The 26,610-nt window shown below is 50.5% G+C and overlaps 1 protein-coding gene across 13 annotated transcripts in view; it reads right to left on the bottom strand.

Moving 5' to 3' along the window:
- The window catches only part of TCF4 (transcription factor 4), a 239,753-nt gene that overhangs the window by 59,311 nt on the left and 153,832 nt on the right, over positions 1-26,610 (bottom strand). For 3 of the 13 annotated variants that reach the window (XM_082497057.1, XM_082497056.1, XM_082497055.1), the window contains exon 1: positions 9,979-10,509. The exons of the other annotated variants lie outside the window; for them this stretch is intronic. In XM_082497057.1, coding sequence (XP_082353183.1) covers positions 9,979-10,047 — 69 coding nt within the window. In that variant the 5' untranslated portion in view covers positions 10,048-10,509. Of the gene's footprint in view, positions 1-9,978; positions 10,510-26,610 lie in introns of those variants that run through there. 13 annotated transcript variants of the gene reach the window in all.

The following is a 26,610-nucleotide window of genomic DNA, read 5'->3' on the forward strand; positions in this document are numbered from 1 at the left end:
CGCTCGCAGGTTCGTTAACCAGGGGAGACGCCGCCGCATCCCGGGAATAGCGGGGGATATTTAGTTCTTCGCGACGCCGAAGCAGAGCATCATCCTACGGTCCCTAAGACCGTGCTGAAGAGCAGTTCTCCATAGTCACAGAGACGCTGCACAGCGGCCTTTCTGATCGGAAGGGACGCCCCCCACCCCCCCATGATACATGGGCCACCGGTGTGAGAAAGGGCAGGCTGGGGAGAAAAAAGGAGGAAAAAAAAAAAAAAAAGGAAAAAAAGGAGAAAAACAAAAGAAAAAAAAGATATCATCCCACCGGATGGTGGCTATCGGCCACCGGGACCCGGGGCTGAACTGGGACCAGTCACCTTGCAACCAAACTCCGCCTAAAGTAGATTAGCGCAAAAGCATTGTATGCTAACGAACCGCCCAAAACAACATGTGTTTAACTTCTGAAATGGAGAACAGTTTGTCAAAAGCTAATTTAGGAAGCCGAACAAAAAAACCAGCCACGCCAGTTGTTGTTGTTGTTGTTGTTGTTGTTCTCCCGATAAAAATAGCGACCGGTAAGTTTTATCCTGGAAAAGGTTTTTATTTACGAGTCCAAAGTCGCAAATGGTGGGAAAGAAAAAGCGATATTATATTTGGCGAGTAAACTTGCCCGGGAGCATCCCGCCCCCGAACCGCCCCGGCACCCTCTGCCAGGGGTGCTGGGACCGCGCCGGGGCTCCTCACCGGCCCCGGCAGCCGACGGTCGTGTTTCATTAGGCGACCGCTGCAAAGCGGGATTACTCTCCCGAAGCGCCGCCTATCAGCTCACGTTACCCCGTTTAAGTTTTCGGTGCTACCCCGTCCCCTTTTCGGGTGTTAATTGGAAAATCAGTTTTGCCTCCCGGCAGCCGCCATCCCCGAGCCTGGCAGCTGTCCCCGTTCCAAAACCCCGCGCAGGGACGGCAGGGAAGATGGCTGAATCCCTACGCGTCCCTCCCTTTGCCAGCACAACCTCCCGCAGGAGCGGCGCCGGGAGCACACCGACATTTCGGAAGGGGCTGCGGCGCCCAACCGCGCCGCGCCGATGGCGGGTGCCAGGGATTTACCTTCTGCGGAAGGCACCGGCAAGGCTTATAACGCCGGCAAGAAATCCAGTTGGGTTTCTGGTTACGTCCCCCTCCCTCCCCTCTGCCACAGCTGAAGAGTATTTTTTTTTTATTCTGGAAATAGCGTTAATTTGGAAAAATCTGGCGTCCAACGGCCACCGCGAGACTGAGGATGCGTTTGCGCGAGCATTCCGCCCCGAATGTAGCGGGGGATGCGAGCGAGACGTAATACCTGTCAGGCGTTCAGGAATCGCAGGAATTCCAATCCTTCTCTACCTCCAAATCCGTAATTGTCTAAGCACCTCAACCAACCACCACTTAAAAGACATCGATAGCTTAATCATTTCTTCTTCAACTCGCCTATTCCGCCTCTCTGACACGGGGGCAGAGCCACACTTAAGAGCAGCTGAAGTGGAATATTTCCTTATTCCCTTTCCCAACAATCCCATTACAGACGGTAAGCAGCCCGGAGCGCAGTACCAAATCTGTAGCCGAGACGTGGCGAAGAGGAGGAAAGGCAGGTGAGGGCCGGCAGGCGCTGGGCTCCCCGGGCCGGCTCCCGCGCATCCCGCCGCGCGGCGCTGGGGGGGGGGGGGGGGGGGGGCGGAAAACACAGCGGCGTGCTTCCAACCGCTCGACAGCGGCCGTGTCAAAGCCGGTTTAGCCTCACCTCGCTGGGATCCCTCACGCTATCATAACACAGATCCTTCACGTTACGGGCGCGCAGAGGCTGTATTTGCCGCGCAGGGACGGCGGCGCGCTACCTCTCCCTCTCTTTGCCTACCGTTTGCTAAGCTGCGGATGATTTCTCAAGGAGCTGCTGCAAAAAGCAAACCCAGGTTTGGGAGAGCCTCCCGGTGCCCCCTGTCCCCAGCATCCCCGCTGTCCCCAGCATCCCCGCTGTCCCCGTGCGGACGGAGCCCGGGACGCGGCGCGCGCCGCAGCCCCGCTTGCCTGTCACGACAGGTGCGGCAATAATAACGCGCCGGGCAATCGACTTTGCCTCCCCCCCCCCTCCCCCATTTGGATTTGTCAGTTTAGCTTCATAATGCCATTAGGACCGTAAACATTCCTGCAATTTATATTTAAAAGTCAATAAAATAATGGGGTGCAGAACTTTGCTTTTTTAATTTTTTAAGTAAGACATTTGATTATTTTAATCACGTCAGTACTTAGCTGAATGGCTTTAAATATGCACGTTACATCAATTTGGGTTGGTTTATTCATTAGAAAGCCATTGAGTAATTCAGCATTATTATTTTTTTTATTAAAAAAAAAAAAAAAAGGGGGGGGGGGGTGTCACCAAATAGGCTGCAGAAGAGCTTTTCCCTGAGGTTGCCCTTGAGGGACAAGTTATTTGTGCAGCGTGTCTTCCAGGAGGTACGACTGCTGCTACCGTGGATTTCGGGGGGGGGGGGGAAAAACCCCAGAAATGCACCGTATAGGGCGAAGAGCAGAATTTAATACCGGTGATGCGCCAGATGCTGGATAAACTCCTTGAACTGCAATTCCGAAAGGCGGCTTTGTGAGCAAAGAGCTGTTTTTAGAGCGGGCAGGTCCGTTCCCCGCGGCGGCGGCCGCCCCCTTTGTCAGGGCTGCGGCTGGCGCCCACCGACCGCCGCCGCGCCGTTCTCGCCCTGGCGGCCGCGGAGGTGAAAAAGCCAAGTCAAGCGTTGGCCCGGATTGTCCCCGGCCCCTTTTCACCCGCCGGTCGGTGACAATGGCAGCAGCTGCCGAACAACCTTCCCCGCGCGGCCCCTCCAATTACCGGCACCGTGCCCCCGCGCCGGGACGGCACCGCGCGGCCGCGGCGCCCTTGAACCCCGGCAGCACCCGGCTCCATCCCTCCCTCTCCGGCGGCTACAGACCCTCTTCTTCTCTTCAGCTGCTTTTCATTACAAAAAGAGCAGTTGAGGGCTTAAAGAACAATTTCATCCCGTGCACGCGGGTTCTCGCCGCGGCCCCACTCCCGTGCAGACACCTAATAAACCTCTGCAGGTGTACGAAATTTCCTCTGCTCAAACTTCGGGGAGTGCTGGGGTTTGGGATTGGGTTTTTTTTTTTTATTATATATATATTTTTTTTTAAGTATTATTAATTTTCTAGGCAAAACTAAAGTCCTCACAGGGGAAAGAACTCAAAGCCAAGCGCACAGTACCCACTGCAGCGTGTTCTTTGTAGGCACGCAAGTTTAAAAGCGGGGCTGGAAGGTTTGCGCCCTGCGTGCCGCGTTTCACACGGACGCCTCCGCTCGGGCAGGAGCCGGGAGCGCCGCGAGCTGAAGCTGTGCCTCGGGGAAACCACACAGCCCACCGCACAGAAGGACGGACCGAGTAAAGGGCTCCTTCTGCTCCTCCCGGAGCCAACTTCCAACTTTCAAAGTCCCTTTGACTTAAAGGTGATTAACGCTGTAATAACACTTCCTCGGGAAAAAAAAAAAAAAAACAACAAAAAACCTTCATAACAACCAGGAATGAGAAAAAAGGCAAACCAATGCCACCCCCCCCAAAAACCCCAACAAAACCAAACCAAACACCCCTTACAAACGAAGGTACACGCTGATACAAGCAAGACCTGCCCTGAATTTGGGGGAGAAACATATTCTGGTGGAATCTGTGCTTTTGGCTGCGCCGGCGAGCGGCGAGGCCGGGACAACGGTAGAGGCGGCGCAGCGCGCGGTACCTGCCGAACTCGGGGAACGCCGCCTCCCCGCCCGGCCCCACAGGGCCCCGGGAACGGCGGGATGAGCCTGAGAATTTCTCCCCCGTCCCGAGGAACGCAGGGCAGCGAGCGACCGTCTCTGACGTAACGCCCCCCCCCCCCCCCCCCCGCCAGCCGCCACAGCCCCTCTTTTGATTCACCGAACGATAATAATAAATCCAAACACTTTAGCTATGAAAGCACTGGGTGTACGCTAACCAGGGCGAGTTAAAACCGCCTTCCTCCTGCACGGAAGATTATTTTCGTATTAAAAGCCAGTTACGGGGCACTGAACTTTGAAGGGCCGATTTTAAGCTGGTTTCCAGCAGTGTGTTTGAGAAACTACCTGAAGAGTTAACAGATGCCCTCCCGGAGGAGCAGGCTGCCTGTCGGAGACCAGCTTTTTTTTTTTTTTTTAATTATTATTATTATTATTTTTTTTTTTTAAATAATAAAGGGAAAGCGATGGGAAGGAAGGGCGGGCAGCGCAGCGCAGGTATGGTGTGCCTGGAGCAGCCGCCCCCCCCCCCCCGGACTGCGCTAACCCTGCCCAGCTGCAGGCGCCTTTCCCACCGCCCCCCCCAGGCTGCACGACGTCACCGGCCAGTTAAAAAAAAAAAAAAAAAATATATATATATATGAAAAAAATTAAAAATTAAAAAAAGAAAAAAAAGTTCCACTAACAACCCGATATGACAAAAATCAGAAAGCAACTGGCCGCCGCTGGCTAAAAAAATTCACTTTTCAAAATAAATTCCCTCTGGAAAAGAAGCAAATCCCACGTCTCCGAAGTGCCACGGCAATTTTACAGTAAACCAAGTCTAATGCAAACCAGATTTATACTGAAACAGGAAACAAACAATTCTTCTGCACAATTTCCTGTAGATCAATTGGAAAGGTATTTAAAGACTGCACCAGCCATTAGATCTTTTGTTAACCCCCCCAGCCCTGCCCACAAAAAAGCAGCTCATAATATACACTATTATAAGATGTCAACACCCCAACATCATTTGCCATGTCTCCCATCAATCTAGAACCAAATAAAACCCAATTCTATTTATAATTTCTTCTTAAGAAAAAAAAAAAAAAAAAAAAAAAAAAAAAGCACCCGAGTAATTTCCAAGCTGGCACAGGCGAAGAGGTGAAGTTCCCTCTGATCAGCATATGCAAAGCATATTTAAAACTAAGAGTCAGCGTAACATCCTGCCAGAATCCTAAGCTTTAGTAATTCCTCAAATATTTCGGCAAAATCCAGCTTTGCGAAACACGAAGGCCACTTGTATTTCCCTCACGTAGGAGGGGGAGAGAGCGATCAGACCTGCCAAGTGTAAATTTTAATTGAATAGTGAGGTAGGCTGACCCTTAAAAACTGCGTGACAGTTATTTCTGCTCACGCAGAGTCAGAATAAATTTGTTCCTTTTCCCTCTCCCCCCCTCCAGAACGTAAAACGCAAACCCTCCGACTGCGTCAAAAATGTGCTATGGTTTTATCTACATAGTTATAATTTACAAAATTCTGCTTTGTTGTTATCACTCCGCAAGATTATATTAATGAATGATCCAAACACACAGCCCTTCCGTAAACCCCCCCAGATATTGAAAAGTCTTCCAGATATTTTGGCTTGGCTCCCGATGCGGAGGAGAGGCCGCGTTCCCGCGTCCGTAGGTACACACACACACACACACACACACACACACGCGCACACATATGGATTTCACATCAGGCAGCCTGAGCCACCCCGAGCTGGGTGCAATTTGATGACGGAGTTGTAAATTTAGTGTTAACTTTGTTACAAAATCTATCCCTACGCTTCGGAAACAGTTGAAAGTATGTTGTAACTTTTGCTAATAAATAATATTTATTTTATTTATTTTTTTATGATCCGAACGCCGGTACTGCCAATACTCCCGGCAAGTGAAACGCTGAGATTTCTCTAAACAAAGCCGAAGCGCGGCGCGGAGCGAGCGTGGGCTCAGCCCGAAGGGTGCCAAGCACAAGGGTCTCTCTCGCCTCTCCGCTTCCACGTTTCTTCCTCCTCGTGCCGAAAAAGCAAACTTTCCCCACGCCGCCCCCCCCGGCGCCGCCAGCCTCGTGCCATTCACAACTCCTCACTTGTCATTATTAAGCGTGGTACATGGAATTATTGCACTCCCTGGCCCAGCCTATTAGCAGGAACGATACCACGGAGCATTCATCTTCATCTAGGAACTTTATGGAGTTGAAAAGCTTTATAATAAGAATAGCAGACAGAATGTAAACAGGAAAAACTCATTAGCATTTACTTTTTGTGATTTGATGACTTGACAAATAACTATTTCAAAACAACTAGTTTGAGAGATGGGTTGAAGCTTGTTAGGATAAAGCAAAAAGAGCAATTACAATAATTATAGGTTTCCCTATATGATTTAACACATGCGCGTGGTGGGAGCGGATGATGTGATCTTCAGATACCATTAAAAGAAAATTTTGCCGCTTTTGTTTTTCATTTCCACGCGCAATAATAATTTCTTCTTTATAGTTCCACGCGTTTCCGTATATTGGCTATGACCAAATAATACTTTATTAAAACCTCAGGGAGACGCAATTGTAAATAAGCAATTCCCAAAAGCGAATTTAGGCGGCGCCCCGGCATCCATCCATCCCCTCTCAGGTAACGGGCAGACCCCAAAATATCACCCACGTCTCGGGGAAGAAGCAGCGAGGCTTCGGGGAAAAAACCACCTCTTCTTCTTTCACTGCTTCCAACGTAATCAAAGTGTTAATCTACTTAATCACGGATAACGGCGCGCGTTTCCAACACCTTCGCTAAAATGTCTTTTTTGTAATATTTTAAGAGAAAAAAAGTGACTCGAGAGCCCCACACACATACATCATAGCACCAACGCGATCGCCAAGCACCACCTCGTCTTTACGCGTTATTACGTGACACTGGCAGTTTTGCTATTGTTTTAAAAGGTTTTCTACAGCAAATACCCTCTCTCGCAAGAGATGCGTAGGAAAAGGTTTCTCACCCACGAGCATCAGTAAATAGTTAAAGGCAAAAAGCGCTCTCCCACAGAGTACGTTCTCCTAAACCGCCCCGCGAGCCAACAAAAAAAAAATAAACCCCCCCAAAAATCAAGTTGCAGAAAACGTGTTCTGCAAATCCTGCGTTTGTGGCACTTTCATTATTATATTTTTTTTTTTCCAGCCGTTTTTGCGAGTCCTGTGCCCCGACTGCGCTCCTCTTCCCACAGCAACTTCGATTCAGAGGGCTCTGGAATGATTTTGCATTTTTGTCTCCTTTTGTTTATTCCCAGGGAAGACCTGCTTCCGCCGCCTGCTCGCGGTTCAGAGAGTTCAAACTGCATTTAAACAAGTAATTGACTTGTCACTGGGAAAAAAAAAAAGGGGGGAGGAAAAAAAAAAAAAAAGGGAAAAAAAAAAGGAAAAAAAAAGGAAAAAAAAAGAAAAAAAAGAAAAAAAAAAGGGAAAAAAAAGGGAAAAAAAAGAAAAAAAGGAAAAAAAAGAAAAAAAAAAGGAAAAAAAAAAAAAGGAATGAAAAAAAAAAAGGGAAAAAAAAAAGGGAGGAATTCAGAACTCTCTCTTTCCAGCCCAAAGAAAGTTGCGCGAGAGAGAGCAGCCCCGCTCTGCCCCGCCAGCCGGGCGAGAGCCCGCGCAGCCCCCGAGCGAGCCGCGGGCCCTTCCGAGGCGGCGCTGGGGACAATTAATGCATGGCATCCCCGATCCCCGCACGCTGCCTGGCACCACATCAAGAGCTGCACAATGCGGAACCGGAGCCAGAACAATGCCGGCTCTATAAAACACAAAAATCTGTTTGTCAAGTGGACGCGGGGACACTTCTTCCCCCCCCCCCCCCCCCCCCCATCCACCCCTTCCCCAAGGCTGGGGGGCTGCCTCGCCCCCAGCTCCCGCGGCCCCCACTGCCCTCCCCGGGCTGCCAGCGGGCAGGGGGGTGGCAGGGGGGTGGCAGGGGGTGCGTCCCCCCCCCGGCGGTGCAGGGACCCTCGCCTGCCTCTTTGTGCTCTCGCGGCACGGCCAGGCCGGCTTCGCACCGAGCCACCTCCCGGGACGGAGCGAGCCGGGGGCGTACCTTGGGAAAAGCCACCCAGACTGGGGGGCGAGCGGGGGGTTCCGAGCACCACCAGGTCATATTTGGCGCTTTTCTCTAAGTCCGGCGGGAGGACACGACGGTGTCACCGTTCCCAGCCCCAGCGGCACACACCGCTTTTGCTTTCTCTGTTTAGTTACTTAAAAAAAAAAACACCCCAAAACCCCCACCGAACAAAATAAAACACCAAACCAACCAAAAAAAAGCCAAACAAACCAAAAAAAAAAAACAACCAAGCAAAAAAAAAAAACAACCCAAACAAACAACGAAACAAAAAACAAACTAAAAAAGCCCAACCAACCAAAAAAAAATAAGCAAACAACCCAAAAAAGCCCAAACAACCCACCAAACAAACCAAAAAAACCCAACCAACCAAAAAAAAAAACAAAACCATAAACAAACCAAAACAACCCCCAAACAAACTAAAAAAAAAACCCCCAAAATAAAAAAAAACTCAACCCCCCCAAAAATATACAAATAGAATGGGGGGAGGGGGGGCACCCAACCCCAAAATAAATGGAGCCCCCCCCCCCCCCCTCGCTCCTCGCCCACCCCATCTCGCCCCCCGCGAGCAAAAGCCAAAGGATAATGAAGTTGGTGGGAGTGTTGGCAATCGCGGAGCGTCGCCCCGCCGCCGTGCAAGCGCCGTGCAGCGCTGCCTCCTGCTCACCGCCGGCTGTCGCCGGGATTTTATTACTTACTGAGGATGAATAGCAGCGTTTAGGAACTTTTTCTTTCAAAGCCAGCGAGGCTGCCCGGCCCTGCCACGCGTGGGAACGGCAGGTAGGGTTGAGGTGTAGCCTAAACAGCTCTGGGATAGCGGTTAACTTATTTAAAAATAAGGAAATAAATAAAATAAAATAAAAACCCTGCAGTAAATTTACACATCTTTTTTTTTTTTTTTTTTTTTTTTTTCCCATTTTTAAAATTTCAAATCTGAATCGTTTGGGGTTTGGTTTTGGGTTTTTTGTTTTGTTTTGTTTTTGTTTCCTGTGCAGTTTCTCCCCACGGACCCAGCGCCCCGCGTTATTTGCAAAATATTCATAATAAGAGCCCCGCAACTCTGCCCAATACGCATATTTATTTAAAAAAAAAAAAAAAAAAAAAAAAAAGTCAGTTATTCAACCAGATGTTCATTCAGGAGAGCGCCTGTCCCTGCGCGCCGCCGCGGGCCGAGAACGCACCCCAACGCCCGCGCGGTCCCCCGTGCGCCCCGTCCCTCGGGGACCCCTCGGCCCAACGCCGCCGCCCTGCCTGGGAGCGGCCGAAAATGTCACCCAGTTGAAGGAAAGCAGAGCCGGGGGGGTTCTGTGCCCCCCCTGCACTGCCCTCCCTTCCCAATTTTATTTTCTCTCTCCCTTCAGCAACAGTTCCCTCCTTACCTCGCCCTTCCCCCTCCTCTCTCCCTCCCTCCCCCCCCCCCGCCAAATATTTTAAAATATACCGAAATACTTTTCTTTCTCGAGACCCAGCCAGAGAAAAAAAAAAAAATAAAAAAAAAAAAATAAACCTCCAGATGGCAAGTATAAACCTTCTGCTGGGGTTATGCACAAAATACCAGACACTTTTTTTTTCTTTTTTTTTTTTTCTTCTTCTTCTTAAATAAAGCGTTTCTGTTGGAAATGGGGGGGGGGAAGAAAAAAAAAAAAAAAGAAGGGGGGGGGGGGGGGAAGAGGCCCGAAGTCGGCCGGCCCAGGCAAGTCCCCGCGGTGAGGACTTTGGGGGCATTTTATGACTACTTTTGCCCCACTCCGCGCCCGCCCTCCTCCCCCCTCTTTTATTATTTTTGTCGCTTTGCGCTATTTTGACTTAACCCCAAACTTTTAAGACCGGCCAGAAAAAAAAAAAAAAAAAAAAAATAAAACAAACTACCCCCCCCCCCCAAAAAAAGCCAACCCCCCCCCCAAACTAAAAGCCTCCCCGCCCGTCCTCGGTGGCCCAAGCGGCGGGCGGCCGCCGGGCTCCGCGCAGCGCTGCGCGGGGCGGAGGAGGCCGGTGGCGGCCGGTGGCGGCCGCCCCCCCCCCCCTCTCCCCCCCAACTCGCCCAAATCGCACCTTTGGTAGCCGCGCCCGCTTACCGCTTTCCCGTTATAGTAGTACATGAGGGAGTTGCCGCCCATGCCGGGGATGGTGTATGCGCAGTACATGGTCCCGCCGCCGCCGTCCCCCTCCGCGCCCGCGCTCCCAACTTTTTATTTCAAACTCGCTCTCCCTTTTTTCACAACAATTCCTCCACTCGCATCTTCCCATCTGGCCGGGCCGGGCGCGCTCGATATGCAAAGCAGGGCGAGACCATTCGCCGCGCGGGGGCGGAGGCTGCGCTCCCCCCCCCCCCCCCCAACCCCCCCGCACCATCCTCCACCCGCCCCGCGCCCGCGCACCGCCCCGCGCCCGCGCACCGCCCCGCGCGCCGCCCGCGGAGCCGGGCCCATTACCCGGCGGAATGCAAATGCCGCTAATTACCTCCCCCGCGCCCGCTCTCCTCTCCTTTTTTATTTTTTTCCTTCTATTTTTTCCTTCTTTTTCTCCCTTCTTTCTTCCCCCCTTTTTTCATCTTCTTCCCTTCTTTTTTCCCCTTCCTTTTCTCATCTTTTCCCCCCTTTTAATCTTTTTCCCTCCTTTTTCCTTTCTTTTTCCCTTCTTTTTTTATTCTTTCCTTCCTTCCCCCCTTTTTATCTTTTCTCCCCTTTTCCCCCTTCTTTTTTCCCTTCCCCTTCTTTTTCCCTTTTTTCCCTTCTTTTTTCTTTTTTCCTTTTTTCTTTTTCCTTTTCTCCTTCTTTTTTTCCTTCTTTTTCTCTTCTTTTCCCTTCTTTTTTCCTTCTTTTTTTCCATCTTTTTTTCCGTCTTTTTTTCCGTCTTTTTTTTTCCTTCTTTTTTTTCCTTCTTTTTTTTTTTTTCCCCGTTTTTTTTTTTTTGTTTTAATTTGATTAAAAAGCGAGTGGCAGGAAGGGAATCGTATGATGCACATCTAATAACTCCGCCATCTGTCCGTGCTGCTGGCGCGCTCCCAGCATTGTGCGCAGCTGCCGCGGCCCGCCCGCGCAGCCCCGCGCAACCTTCCTCCCCCCACCCCCACCCCCTTTTTTTAAAAAATTGTTTTTATTATTATTATTATTATTATTTTGTAGGTTTTAAATAATAAATATCGCATCCCATGGGCGCTGCTGACAGCCATCGCCCCGCACACAGCCAGCCGTGGGGGGGTTAAGGAAAGGGGGGGGGGGTACAGCCCCCCCCCCCCGTCGGGACTGACTCCAGCCTGCCAAATTCAGAGCATCACAGGAAAGGAGGGCCCCTGGGAATTGATCCCAAATGAAACTAAATCATTTGCATATGCCGAAGCAAATGCCATGCGAGCGTACAGCCAGTCTCCGGGCTCAACTTTAATAATTCAAAGCACCTATTTCCTCCCTCCCCGGCGTGGCAGCGCACCGCATGCACTATTCATCACCCACAAAGGCGCGGGGACGGCGATCCCGAGCTGTCGGCTTGGGCGACGACGGCAAAGTTGCCTTTCCTCCTCTCCACCCAAGTCCACGGGGCCGCCGCCGCGGGAGCCGAGGGAAGAACGAGCGGAGGTTTCTCTAACTCACTTGTTCTGCATTTATTCCGGAGGTCCCCAGAGGTTCGGGTAAACAGTACTTGAATTATAATCACACATTTCATTCAAATTTCATGCTTTGAGGATTTTTTCCTCATTAGAACAGTTAGTTGTCAATCTGACAAGATCACATTTGTAACCTTTAAACCACCCTCAGCGTAGAATACATCAGGCCAAAAAATCCCGACTACTACAGGTCAACGGGCGACAAAACGCTCCCCAGAAAGGGAGAGAAAAGGCTCCTCCGATGCGGGGCTTGGCGCAGACGGGCACGGCGTTCCCCGCACCGCTAAGCCTGCTTTCGAACACTCGAAAATATTAACGCTCCAGAGGTGAAAAACAACAAAGTGCTCCGATCGTTGATTAAAAAAACCAACAACCTTCCGGTGTTTTCAAGAAATAACGCCCGCTCTTCCCTTCTGCCTGGGCAAACTGCAAAACAGGGTATTTTCTCTCTTAATAAAAGCTGTAGGTTCACAGCTCCGCACGGTTATGCAGCCAGCATTACGTTTTACTGCAAATTTGACCACAAAATTAGATTGGACGGACCTTTAACTCATCTAACCGAATCACTTTCCTGCCATGGAAACGATCCCCTAACTCCGGCCGGATTGGCACCAGACAATTCTAAAAAATTTCCCGTGGCGATGTGTATAGATGGTGGAAACGGAGAGAGACCCGCCGCTCTGAACAGCCATCCCTGAATCGTGACCAATGTGTCATCGCAATGACTGCAGATGATTTCAGTTTGGTTGGTTTTTTGGTTGGGTTTTTTTGGTTTTTTTTTTTTTGCAACCTCGGAGTGGGGAACGGTCCAACTTAATTTGGATCCTGTCACATTACTGCTCTCATTCTCCCGAATGGGAAAATTTCAGTATAAATATATTGTACATAACACGATAAGAAGTTAATGCGGTTTGCAGGGAGTAAGCCCATAACTATAACATAATTCTCAACACATGACAATAAAAATTAATTACTTTAACATATCATATTTGCATTCGACACATACATTGAGATAACTTTAATATATTTTCCTGCCTCGCTCGGGAACTTGTGATTGTCCCGGATATTTTTCCTTTTCTCTTTTTCAGAAATAGAAATGTGCATCTTACATAAAATTCCTCTCATTAATAACAGCCAGGAATACTGTTGGAGAGACACCGACCGCATGTGGGGCTTTGAAACGATGGAAGGTGAGGCTATGCTCATCCTCCGCCGCCCACCCACCCCTTCCCGCACCCCTCTGCCCCAGCAGCCCCCCAACACAGCCCTGCTCAGAGACCCCCACAGCATCTTCCACCCCTGCCATCGCATTGCCCACCCCCCATGGCATCATCCAGCCCCGCCATGACATGGTCCAGCCCCCCACAGCATCATCCAGCCCCGACACGGCATCATCCAGCCCTACTACGGCATTGCTCAGCCCCCACAGCATCGTCCAACCCCTCCATGGCATCATCCAGCCCCACCACGGTGTTGTCCAGCCCCCCACAGCATCATCCAGCCCCGCCATGGCACCATCCAACCCTCCCACGGCATCGTTCAGCCCCCCCATGGCATTGTCCAGCTCCACCACGGCATCATCCAGCCCCCCATGACAACATCCAGCCCCACCATGGCACCATCCAACCCCCCCATGGCATCATCCAGCCCCACCACAGCATCGTCCAGCTCCACCACGGCATCATCCACCCCCACCATGGCACCCCACCGTCCAACCCCCCCATAGCATCGTCCAGCCCCCACCCTCCGGCTTTCGGGGGTGCAGGTCTGCCGCCGGCACTGCCGGGGGATGTCACCAGGGCACGAGCTGGGCTCCTGGCTAACGGGAGCCCGTTGATTAAAAGAGCAAACCGCTAAAAATATAAGGGGAATTATCTGACGAGAAGCAGCCTTTTTAAAAAATTAAATCTTTGTCGGTGTTTTAATCTCCAAATGCAGCGCGCTCTGCATTTGCATCTGGCCGCCACATCGCCGCGGTGGGGATTTTCCCTGAACCAGGCAAAAGCGGTCGTTGTGCGCCAGGTTTTGTTGTTAACGCGGGCTGCGGGAGAGCCAAGCTCCCCGGCAGGACTCGGCGCCCACAAAGGCGAGGATTTCCCGCCGGGATGGGGCTCGGGCCGCGCCGGTGCGGGGGGACGCTGCAGGTGCAGCTGTGGGGGACCCCCTGCAGCCCCCGCGCCGCCGAGCGGCTCCCCCCGCACACCCGCCCGCCGGTGGGCGTCCGGCAGCGCCGGCGTCTTCCAGCCCTCGCCGCAGAGCGGTGCCGGCAACGCTGCAATTACGTCCTTCGTCTTAAACGAGAGGTTGGCAGCGCGGAGAGGCCGAGGCGCAGGCGGGGAAGAGTGAGGTGGGGACAGTGTGTCCCACCGCCCCGCGCCGCTACCAGCCGTCGCACCGACCTCCTCCAGCCAGGAGCGGCGGCGGCCCCGCGGGTCTGCCTCCCCAGCGTGTTGTCCCCATTGCCCACAAGGTACTTGTTTGCCACGTAAAGGGTCAAGGAGGAGTATTTAAAGCTTTGCTTTGGTAAAAATGGCGTTATGCCGAACCCAGAGGGAATGCCACCAAAGGGAGGGGGACTTTAAAATACACAGAGCCTAATAGATGCATAAAATGCTGCGATAGTCCATTATTTCAGCATTTTCTATGTTGGGCATCGCTCTTTCAGCATCTTCTAGGTCACCAATAACAGACCAAGGCTGATCAGGTGTAACTTAGCCATGCGCTTACAGTATAAATATCTTTCCCCAAACACGACACAAGTAGGGACAAATTCAGGCGGATGTGTGACCTACGTAGCGTGCCGCAGCAAGGGTGGGATGCCATGGTACATGGCCAACTTGTCAGAATCCAGTTACTTTAGCGCTATCTAAATTAATAATTTATTTTACATCCCTCCTGTTCCATTTTCTCCTCTCACCGCTGGTCACCCTGGACCAGCCACCCAGGCAAGGTATGGCCAACTGGTGAACTGGGAGAGAACCAGGTGGGGCTGCCTAGAAATAACCAGTGCTGTAATTCTGTGATAGAATTTCAGTACTTTAAAATATATATACTCGCTTTCATTCTCTCCTTGTTTCTCTTGTGTCAGATTCAGCAGCAAATTCCAGAAGATGGTGAGGAAACCTTTGAGAAATCCAAGAAGAAGAAGAAGGTGAAGCAGGTGGAGAAGGAGAAGGAGAAGGAGAAGGAGAAGGAGAAGGAGAAGGAGAAGGAGAAGGAGAAGGAGAAGGAGAAGGAGAAGGAGAAGGAGAAGGAGAGAAAGGTGGGTCCTGCAGCCTCCTCAGGAGGCCATCTCTCCTGGTCCAGAAGGGAGAGAACAGGTCCCTGCTTTTCCAGCAGGATTTTCAAGACAGAGAATTTGGAAAGGGCCCCATCCTGTGAGCTGCAGAGCACCCTCCTCACTCAACAAAGGGTACTGCAATGGATGGCGCCCAGTCATCCCAACGGAGCGGCTCCACCACACTTTGGTCTGGAATCAGCCCTTCCAGAAAGTCCCAGAAAAAGGATGCTGGAAGGAAGAGAGGGCAGTCACGTTCCCGACACTACTGTCACTGAGGTCCTCAGAAGAGGAGCAAAGAAAGGGAAGCTATCTGCTGGATGACAAGCTTGCAGCCACAAATTGAAACGGATTATGGTAAAATATCAAGTAAGATGACTAAAATAGCCAGGATTCCTCTAAGTCTGGGTCACTTGGATAATCTCATCCTTCTTACACAAATCCTTGAGTGTAGTTATTAAAACGTACCCGCCGTGGGTGGAGAAGTGGCTCTGAATGCCCAGCTGGGAAGAATTTTACCCAGCTGTGGCTTTTTACCCCAGCTGAGTGAGCGGGACCCCCGCTCAGAGGTCCCATGAAGATGAGCCCCATCTCACGCCCCCACAGCCACTCTCCTCCTTAAGCAAAACAAAACAAAGAGAAGCCAACCCCAGCTCCGCTCCCCAAAGGCAGGTCTGGTTTGGGAGACGCCAGAGCTGAGCTAAAGGTTTGCTAAAATCCCCGCTAAGTCCACGCCGACCCGCAGGCGCCTCGTTCAGACTCTGGGCAGACACAAGAACAAGTTGCGCCACATCTACTTTATACGGATGGGGCCCGATTTGGGCAACACGTGCCGTGGCCGTTTGCTGGTCTTGGTTTTGGAGGATCCCAAACTGAGTTAGAAATTAACTCACTGAACGCTATGTGACAAAATCCGCAATTGTCTCTTTTGTAACTATTGCAACTAAAGGTAGCGCTTATTTTCCGACGTTTTTGTACATTAATATTCTCTCCTCTCTCTCCAGGAAGAGGTTCACATTCAGATACTTGCGCACCATAGACTGAATGCAGCATAAATATCTAATTATACAGATGCTATATGAATAAATCAGATCCTAAAAGCTACAGTCTCTAAAAAGCTACTTTCAACCCGCCAAATGTGGATACATCTGCTTTAATATCACAGACTACCTATTGATGGCAATCCTCATCAACCCAATAATCCTACGCCTTGTTTCCAGGCTTGTCTGCCAGGAGGAAGCGAGCCTTTTTCCCAGCACTGAACTAGCTCCTCTCTTTCTCGTTAAGGGGACAAACTCTCCACCAGATGTTCGAACCGGGTGCAGCTCCTGGAGCGGCCCTGACAGCGGTTATTCCCGCGGAGAGCCGGGACCGAAGAGCGAGGCCGGCCGGCAGCACCGCCTCAGCCTGCTGCTGAGCCCGGAGAGCATCCACGGCCGTGCCGGTACGACACTCCTCGTCCGCAGGATTTCTTTGTGCATGAGTCGGGTCATCACGACAGCGCCTGCACCTCGCTAAATTGCAAAATAATGTCAATAAAAGTACCTTTGCAAGTTTTTTTTTTTACATTCAAATGGCTGGCCAGCCATGACTTGGGCATGTCATGAGCAGTGCCAATTCCACCGAGTTCTTGTCCGTTTGTTGGAATTGAACGCGTTAGAGGGGCACATCTCCTGTACCCGGGGCAGGTTTTAAGCAAAATGCCCTTTCAGTAGTGACTGATTCAGTGCCATTATCACATGCGCTCCTGTTCTTTCACTGCCAAACCCGAACTAACTGGTCAAAGCTGGGCTGTGACTGAGGTTGGAAACCAGTAACACCTCCATAGAGTTGCTCTGAGATCACCGGAATAAACCATAGGACATCTCTGCAAGCATCCGTAAAATATCAAACCTCTTTTACCTCAACTGCCATACGGGCTGTATTTACTAGCTAGCATGTGAAGTTACAAACATAATAAAACCCTGGATCAAAACTAGCTATTGAAACCCAAACCGGCCTCCAACATTGGCTTTGCAGGTAACCCAATTCTAAAGCACGACGGGGCTGAGCACATCCCCGCAGCCGGCGCTGGGCAGGGCACCGGGGGCACGGAGGGAGGCACTGCGCGCTCTGGCTTATCCATCACCTTCCATGAAACTTATCTTATCGAATTTAAAAAAAAAAAAAAAAAAAAAAAGCGTAGAAACATACTTTACAGTTAATCTATTTTAAACAAAACCGTCTATCTAAAATACCCACTTGCCACTAGGTTTATTTTTGACTACGCTGCTTGCGGAAAGCCAAGGGAGAAACTGAAACCACATGGGCCAGGATTTCTTCTCGCACAAAGGCGCTATCGCCAATTTTTACCATTTTATCTTGAGTATCGGAGCGTTTGGTGGGCTTTCTTTTCTGGAAAGTCAGAGCTGCTGTAGTCATTGATTACAGGGTGAGCTCAGATTTCGCATTTCGAAGACGGAGCTTCTAACTCCAGTAAGCGTGGAGGAGAGCTGGGAACTCTGAGGCAGAAAACCCCAAAGGCTAATAAAACCAACCCAATCTCGGCTATTTTTAAAATCTCAGGATTTCTTTTTTTTTGTGGATGGGAGGGCGGCTGACTCATGATATTTGAACCTTTGAGGTCAGCGGTACTACGACGGCTTCTCCACATCGCTCTGGCACCGTAAACAGGCCCTACGACGACTGCGAGGTGGCATCGGGGTTTCCAGCCCAGAGGCAGGAATTCTGCTGGCCTAGACTACGGGCCACAACATCCCGTGGGCTTCGACTGGGGATGCACTACGGAAACGGGCAGGAAAGCGGGTTTAAGGCTCATTTCTGACATTTTCTCTACGTTCCCAAGGCACGCGGGGTGGAACGATGGGAGGTTCCTACCTGTGGAAAGTTCAGCGCCTTTGGTCCCCGTATGAGACCACGGACATTGTACCATAGTTTAGAGCTCACGGGAGAAGTGTTTGGCAAAATAAATGAACAGAGGGAATTTTTAATATTTCATACAGTGCCGAGCAGCTCACTGAATGTACACACCACACAATAAACGAGTAATTTCAGATTATAAGGGATTATCTTTGCTTTTGCAATCCAGAGTGATCGGTGCTGCAGTTACTGCTCGTTTTGCGTTGCGGACATTTCCTCACGTTCCCAGTCAATTGTTCTCCATTAGCAGAAGCTGCCAGTACAAAATAAACTTTTTTTAAAGCATTAGGCAGTCAAGGACCTGATCTTACATTCAGTCTTTAGGAAAAAAAAAAAAAATCACACTGTAATATAATGAGTTTCATTAGTAACAATATATAATGAGTTTCATTAGTAACAATATATATTCTCCCAAGTGGGCTCAGTGTTTTGAAAAATGATAAATACCTACTTGCACCAGAACTTCAAAAAAAATTTATATATACTGTGCCATTGCACAATTATTTTTTAAAACAATACATGAAAAAGAAACTGTGGAAAAGGTAAGAAAAAGTTGCGGACACCATGCGAACGGACACATGGCTAATGTTAAGAACCAAAACGTGGCCTTTTTTCCAGTCACATGCAGCAATTTGTCTACATAGTAAACCGTTAGCAGAACTGATCAAAGCACTCAAGAGCGTTTCTCACTCCCCTCCTCTCTGCTAAATGATCTGCAGGACTGAACATAGATGTGGGATCCTGCAAACTCGGATTCGTTCCCACTCTGCCACAAGAATCTGGGGAGGGAGCGGGAGAGGAACGCTGCTCCTCATTTATTGCACATTGCCATATGGAAGACTTTTCAGCTGTTACATAGTTAGGCCTCGCAGCCCCTCTATCTAGCAGTTAAATATTATTCTGTCGCCGTTTCCCTTTGTATAGACGGAGAAACCGAAGCTCGGCGAGGCCACGGGCACCGCGTCGGGGCTGCGGTTCCATCGAGTCAGTGGTGCTGAGGGGGTTAGAGCCCGGGGCGCCCCGACAGCGCTCCTCCGGCCGGGGCTCTCTGCCCTGACTGCCGGGGAAAATACAAAATACGGTGTCCCCCTGGTCCTGGTAAGGGGTGACCTGGCCGCACGAGGCGTTTGGGAGGAGTACGTGCCTGCGGCAGAGGCGGCGGAGCCGCCGGCGCGGCTCTGAGCTCCCGGGATGCTCGGGATGAGGAGGGCACGTCTGCACCTGTGTAACTTGCTCTGAAGGCGAACTTCGTACTTGGGAATTACTCGTGCTTGAAAATAACCCCCAACCTCAGAGAGCCAGGCACAAGTAGGGGCAGAGAAGGTGCATTTTGGGGGAAAATGGCGTTGCCCACCCACGGCCATCGCCCTCGGTACCCAGCAATACGGTTTGGCTTCGCTGCTGGGTGCGAGGATGGGTAGTACCCGGAAAGATGGGGCGGCTGGTCCCAAAGGCCTCAAAGAGCTGGGGAGGATGCAGGCAAACTTGCCCCCTGTTCTCCTGTCACGAGCAGCCCGGGTGGAAGGGGAGAGGGAACCGGCACGGTGCGAGGTCTGGTCAAGGTGGAGATCATCAGACTGAGATGCTGCCAGAAGAACGAAGGGAGGCCACTGCGCGAGGTGTTCTTTAAGGGTACTGCTCAAAAAAAGGATGAAAAGACTCCAGAGTAATGGGTATTTAACGAACAGAAAATGCTGCGTGCTGATCCCAGGCCCTACCCAGAGCGTCCCCCAGGCCACAGGGGAAATCAGGGCTCGGGCTGACTTTCACCCGCGCCGACGAAGCAGCGTTCCCGCGCAGCCCCGACCGCTGGGGGGGCGTTCCTGCCCCCGGCAGCGCTCACCTGACCCGAGAAGTAAGGACGGAATGAAAAAGGGGGTTGTAAAAACCAAAAGATTTCTGCCGCCCCGGCCCTGGATGTGCGAGAGCAGCTGAGCCGCAGCGCGGGAGGGCCTCTGCCACACCGTGCGTGTCTCGATGTTTTATCACTTTTATCTCCAGGTTAAGAAATGTGGGAGATCATCACCGAGTCAAAAATCCGCGTCCTGCCACAGAGAGCCTCACCTGACACTCTGCCAGAGCTTTTTTGTTTTATTTGTGTCTCCTTCCTCACGGTTACCTCTCCTCCCCTACTAAACCGCTTAAACCCTTTCTCTTCCCTTTTGCTGCTTACGCTGCGTCGACCTTCAAACCATCAGCACGTTGCAAAATTCCTCAAGCCCCGCTCCCTTTCCAAGAAATCGGGATTGCAACTTATTGCCGAAACCTCATCCCGGCACACGGGGGAGAGGAGCTAAATCCCGGCTGGGACGGGGCTGCGAGGTTTGCGGGAGGCGATAGAAGCACCGGCACGAAAAGCATCACATCTTCCCTAAATCCCGGCTCTGTGCCTGCCGGGCCGGACCGGGCCGTGCCAATGTTGGCATTTTCGCTTCTTACAGTCTTTTTTTTCCCCCCTCGTTGCATAAAATCGTTTTGTCTCTAGTTCTCCAGGAGTACCGCCCGGAGGAGGGAAGCTGCCGGGTATCTATCTTTCCTTGGAGATCTTCAAACAAAAGATGTTCTGTGCAACATTTGTCAATTTTCCCATTAAAGATGAAGAATTGAGCTTTCAAGAGAGTGAATTTTAACCCTTTGGGTAGTAAAACTGGATCAGATGGGAGCGCAGGGTAAAATATGCGGTAGATTGGGGCAGCCCGGCGCGGCGAGAGCACGGCACGCAGCGGACGCGTGTTCCCGCACCCATGGGTGCTGCGCATGGGCCCCCCCCGCCACGGCCACGGTGGGGGTTTACAGGCGTACGGAGGGAAGATTTGGACATCTCACTAAATAAGGGCGCTAATTAAGCGAGTCTTGAAACGACGTGCTTGCGTTTGCCGTGCGACGCCCGCGGAGCATCGCCCGCCTCGGGACTGAACTGGGGCCAGAGACGTTATTGTCCGCGGCGGCGGCTCACCGCAGGGTTGAGTTTACCGAATTTGGCCCGGTCTTACAATTTTCTTGCTTTTGTAGATTTGTCCCTTAATGGTATTTGAACATTCTTTTGTGGTTTAATACCGAATTGCACAGTACGGGAGGATAATTAGTGGTAAGTATTAAGCAGTTTATGTTCTTCTGTGATTAGAGAATAAGTCTGTGAGGTCTTTGGGCAGTGGTTCCTTGATGTTTTATTTTCGCGCTGTAAAATCCTTCAGGAGAAAAGGGCGTTTGTACCTTTGATTTCATTGGGCTTTTCACAGGGAACAATGTGCTAAACCCCATCTTGCAACCTGACTGGTTGGACTAAAGATGTCAGGCTGCGGGCTCTTCTGAAACCGAGTACATGGTTCGGTGAGTAATTAGGGCCATGCAGTGGTTTCACTGGGTATTTTATCTTATATCAGTTACGCCTATTTTTTATTTATATACAAAACGCCGGCACTTAAAATACACAGCAAACCACCTTGTAAACACATCCATATTACAGCCGAAACCTCGCCCCGAAATGACACGCTTACACTTTCCCATGAACTTTCCCTCTCAGCCATCCCAATTAATCCTCCAAAAGCGCGTTTTCAATTCTACGAATCCAGATGCTATATTAAAATACATATTTTTACACCCCCGGCTCCTTCCTAGAAGCCTCCGTCGCCCTGCGCTGCACGGGCACGGTGCTGAGCCGGCCCCAAAGAGGTTCCAGCCCGATTCAACAACCGTGGCCAAAAAAAAGGCTCCCGGGGGCAAAAGCAGTGGCCAGAAATCTCTCGGGCAGGTAGGCAGCGAGCTCGGGGAGCAAGGTCCGACTTCCCCGCTGCTGTTTCCTAACACCGTACCATATTCCCATCGACTGCTCAAATTCACACTTTAATGCCTAACACATGTCAGCGCCAACTTCTCTAACAAAATATGGCTGTTTGGAAGTCCTCGAAACCTGCTTTTGCTTGAAAAGGACTTAACGTATAGTCAGATTCCGAAGGAAAGCAACTGCTCGGGGATAAGTCCAGTGTAGCCAACTCGTGGGATTTCATCAGGAGTCTTGCAGTATTTCCTGGGGTTGGCGTTCTATTTTTTTCTTAAAAAAAAAAAATAATCAGGAATTACATACAAATACTTATTTCATTAAAAATAGCGGTTTCGGGCCCTCACAGCTGCGGACGAAACCTGAAAGTGCGATCAGAGCATAGCTGAAAGTTCAGAAAACCCCACGAGGCAAACACAACCCCCCTACATTTTCTATTTTTCGGGAAGCCTGCTGGATTTTGCGAACCCGCGCCTCAGGAAGCCGAGCCCAGATGTCTAACGGTACCTGGAGGCTGGCAATGGCGCCCAGGTGCTGTCCCAGCCGGGTGGAACTGGGAAGTCGCCGTCCCCAGGCGATCCCCGGGGACACGGAGCCGGCGCCGGGGACAATGCCGTCCCCGCCAGCGCAGCACCGGGGTGCCGCGGCACAACCCCACCTCCCCGGCCACCCCCATCTGCTTTTAGGGGGGAATTTTGGTGGGTGTTATTTTTGCACTTGGAACGTCCTTGATTATTTACCGCAGCAGCCACAGCGGAGAAGCCTTCAGCCATGAATTAAGTGCCGCTCGTTTCTTCAGCCTCGATAATAACCCGCAAAATGTCCCTTGCATTTTAAGCTCTTCCTCCAAATACCGCGCGCGAGGAAAACCCGAAGCGACGGCTCGTGGCGGAGGGGGACCGATTCAGGAATAGTCTCTCAAATGATCCAAGTTGTACTAAAAATTCAGGCGCTGCAGCCCCCCGCCTGGCGAGGAAGTGGTTAACAGACATATGCTGTATAATTAGGAGATGCATTAATGATTATGAATAGTAAATGACTTGGTGCAAGGAAAAAATCTAGTCAAAAGGGACATGCACCTATCTTACATGTTTATTAGAAACTGTATATAACTAGAGAATTCTGCTATTAAGAATCCCGCATTATTGGTGTAAATACTTCCAAGGGTACATCAAATTGTAATCTTTCATACGACATCCATCAAACCAGGCTGGAGATTTTGACAAACATTAAACACAGTAAGGAGGCAATTATGTATGCATGATTTAATCTGCAACTAATTAATATGCAAATTTATTCATATGTTAGTTACTAAATTAAAAATGCAAAGAAGCCCTTATGGTGATTCTCAAAATTTTGCACAAACAGAACATTTAAAATATAAGAAAAAATGAAGTTTTTTGGAAACCTGCGGCATACTTTTAATCTTTGGAAACCTGTTGCACGGAGATGGTTCAAAAATATTTCCTTAAATAGCGCAGAATGATAAAAGGCGCCTTAATTTTATGTCAGAACGTGGCGGCAGAAAGGTTAACCACGGATCTCTGAAAGTCTTAGGAGATGTGCGCTAATTATCAAACAAACTGGATTCTAGACCCAACTCCCACAGCCTGCAAAAAAATTCCGGCTCAGCACAACCCGGGCATCTTTCTGGCATTTGTGCCGAATCCCAGTCTATTCTACCACCAGCCGCCCCCCCCCCCCGCATCCTCCCTCTGCCCTCGGAGGCACGGCGACGGTCAGCGGCACAAACCCCACAGCCCGCTTCCACCTGGGTAGGTTTTCTGTTGAAGAAATCTTCTGGAAAGACTGAAATTAAGAGGTGTGAGGGAACTAATTGGGTGAAGGCGGACAGAAACTGCCTTTAATTCTTTTCCAGATGCATCTTCAAAGAAATACGAGGATGCAAACAAGAAGCAGACATTTAGAATCTTTCCGGGAGGATTGCTAGAGCTGTGATTCAGAGTAGTTTCTCCCCCCCAGCAGGTAAGTAAAGAAGAACAATTAAGTATATATTATACCATTGTTTGCATTTTGAAGAGATCTGGGAAGGCACACGTTTAACGTGCCACGGTTTCCTTTCAGTCGTGTTTCCAGGGAGAGCTGCGTTACGTTTGGAGCTCCGTACGTGGCGCTGAGACTAAGCGGGAGCAGGCGGCATGGCCAAAACCACGAGGCGCGGGTCGAACCCGCAGGAAACCACACTAAGTACTTCCAGGCTGTTTCCTGGGCCAGTCGACTCGCAGTATTTCCTTTTTCGGTTTTTTTTTTTTTTTCCCCCCTCCCTCCAAAAAAAATAAAAGCCACCAGCCCTGCCGCAGGCCAGCGCCAGGGGAGGAGGTTGGCGTCAGCCCCGTTTGGTCCCCGGTGCCGCGGCCCCTCGCCCCGACGCCCCCCGTCCCCGGTGCAGCCCCGGGACCCGCAGCCTTCCCGCGGGAGCGGGACCCGCAGGGGACGCCGGAGGCTTCACCTGCTGCCCGGGACCGCGCGCAGTGCCACCACCCCCGCGGCATCGCTGGTTAGAGAAGTAATGAACTTTTCTTCAATGTGAATCACTACGGTTGTAGTGGCGCTTCCTTCTTTTGCGGTTCACCCATGCAGAGCGCTTTTAGGATCAGGAAAGAGCATCCGAAGATCAATTTAACGCAATTTAAGGGGGAAAAGCCTAGACCGGAACGGAAAACTGCAGCAAAATGGCTTTGAAAATAGGAACAGGCTCGGTTGTACGTATTTAAATCTACTTTGTTGCGCCTAGATAGGTGATTCTAGACTTTTGTTTAGGCCAGAACCAAATGTAAGGCTTTTAAAAGCTTAAACGTACACATTTATGCATTCATTACACAGTGTTAAATCTAATTTGTTCTTTTTACTGTCACAGGAAGCACATGTTTAAAGCAATCTGTTTCCTCATATGAATGCTTTCCTGTCTGTTTGAAAAAAATTGCAACACACTTTACCCCAAGTAACCAAGAGGTGATCATAAATATCCCTAAATAGCATTAAACAGATATGAAAGACATTAACACTTCCAGAATGCCAAAGTAGTATTAAAAAAAATTCTAACAGATGCTCCTAGGTCAAAAAGTGAAATGTGTGTTTCCTGAAAAAACACTCTCATCAGAATCATAAATGAACTGTGAGCGGAGAAATGAGGTGTTGCAGAGCAAACGAGAGGATCTTTTTGGTTAAGGACTCTCGCACACTATTGCCAAAGTGTGGTTGCAATAAAAGAGCCAAAATTAAAGGCGAGTTTGCTTGAAAACCAATATCCTTTGTACTCCACCAGGTGGCAATGACAACAAGGGAGGGCTGCGGTCCTGCCCGGTGCTGGTCCCGGTGCCGGTCCCGGTGCCAGCCCAGCGCCCGCCGCGCCGGGAAGGACCGGCTCCGCCAAGCTGGACTGGGACCAAGCGATTTAACTTTGCCTTGTCACTCTGTGGCTCGCCTTTGGCAGGGAAAAGATGTTCTCATCTGGAAACGGAGTCAAATCGTCTGTAAGATGCAAATCTAGCTTAAACTACCCGGGTTACCGAAGCCCCTCCGGCTGCGGCGCGGGGCTCCCCTGCTTGGGGGTCTCGCTGCGGCGCCGGGCCATGCTGCAACGCCCCACGGCGACCGACCGAACGGCTCTTTGAGGCACCCAAAATAGTCAAGTCTATTATTTGCCAGAAAAAGCAGCACGCAAGAGAGCCTTTAAGCCTTCTCGTATTTACGGCAGCGGTAAAAGGCCCATCGCTGAGCCATCCTCACCCTTAAACACCGGGGGTGGGCTCTGGGTGCCGAGGGACCCGTCCCCGTGGTCGGCTGCGGACCCCCGGGACCCGCCGCGGGCACCCGCGCGCGCCCTCGCGGAGCCAGAGTTCCATCCCGCATGCATGACACCCGCACGCATTCCATACGCGGCGCTGCCAAACGGGAGCGCGTAACATCTCGGCGCCCTCCCAGGACCCGAGAAAAGGGTATTCCTGGGGCCTCCCGCAGGATTTCCAGCAGGAGAGCGGGTGACCACAGCCCAGCAGGAGCCCGGTGGGGAGGGCAAGCGGGGCAGGACACCCCGTCCCCTTCTCCTGGAGGAGCCCCGTGGGACCGAAGCTTTGGGAAGCAAAACGCAATGCGCGTTTACGGGTCTAAAACCGCGGCGGGGCCGCCGGGGTGTCCCCTCCGCCCGGGCGCTGGCTTTAACCGCTTGTTTGGCCTGTCGAAAGGCGCTGTATGCCATTGAAAATAAAATAACAATAAAAAAACAACCAGCCATTGTAGGCCTCCTAGGTTTTGTGCCAAGAAACTGTCAGGGGAGCTTTGCTATGCATTTAACAACGTTAATAGTTATTGGAGCTCTTTACGCAATTTTTTTTTTTTCCTATATTTTCGCTATGCTGATTTTTTTTGCTCATTTACCGCTTCAGTGTAAAGGCAAAAAAACCCCACAACTTCAGAGCAAAAATTAATGTTCCTTTGATAAAACGCAGAGGCTCTGTTAACAAACGTCCTCCAGTCAGAGGGCAAGCGGATCCATCTTGACGGAGTATCTTTAACTCCCACAGATAACTTCTTCATTCCCGTCCCGCTCTCCCCTCCGCGCGCTGCATCACTCTCCCCACCCCGACCCCGTGTCCAATCCCTTCTGAAACGGAAGCAAAACCTAAAGCAAACGAGATCAAATAAATAAATCCCCAGCCCCAGAAGCCGTCCTCTCCTAAAACCACGCCGCAAAGGCCTGATACAAGATAGGATTTAAATGCTTATATCTTAAATGCTGAACTGTGCTAATCGGAGATCTGAAGGCGCTGCACTGCTTGTAATGAATACAATCTACAGATAATATTTAAAGAAAAGCTACGAAATCGAATTACTGCACAGAGATTTTTTTTCTTTTTAATCTTTAAATGCCTTTTCCTAACAATTATCCGCAAGTTCAAACAGAAAAATTAAGTGCTGAGTTTTACACTTGTGAAACTCGGCTTAATTCCCAAATGAAAAAAGAATTACTATTCTGTAGTAATATACAATATTATCATTCTAAGCTATAGAAAGACAACGACTGAAAGCTGGACATGAAACCGCCATGTGTTTTCACATCTATTTACCGAATAAACCCTATTTTCTGATGGCTCCTTCTGGAAGGGAGC

The sequence above is a fragment of the Vanellus vanellus genome (genome assembly GCF_965231255.1).
Source record: "Vanellus vanellus genome assembly, chromosome: Z".
Taxonomy (NCBI): domain Eukaryota; kingdom Metazoa; phylum Chordata; class Aves; order Charadriiformes; family Charadriidae; genus Vanellus; species Vanellus vanellus.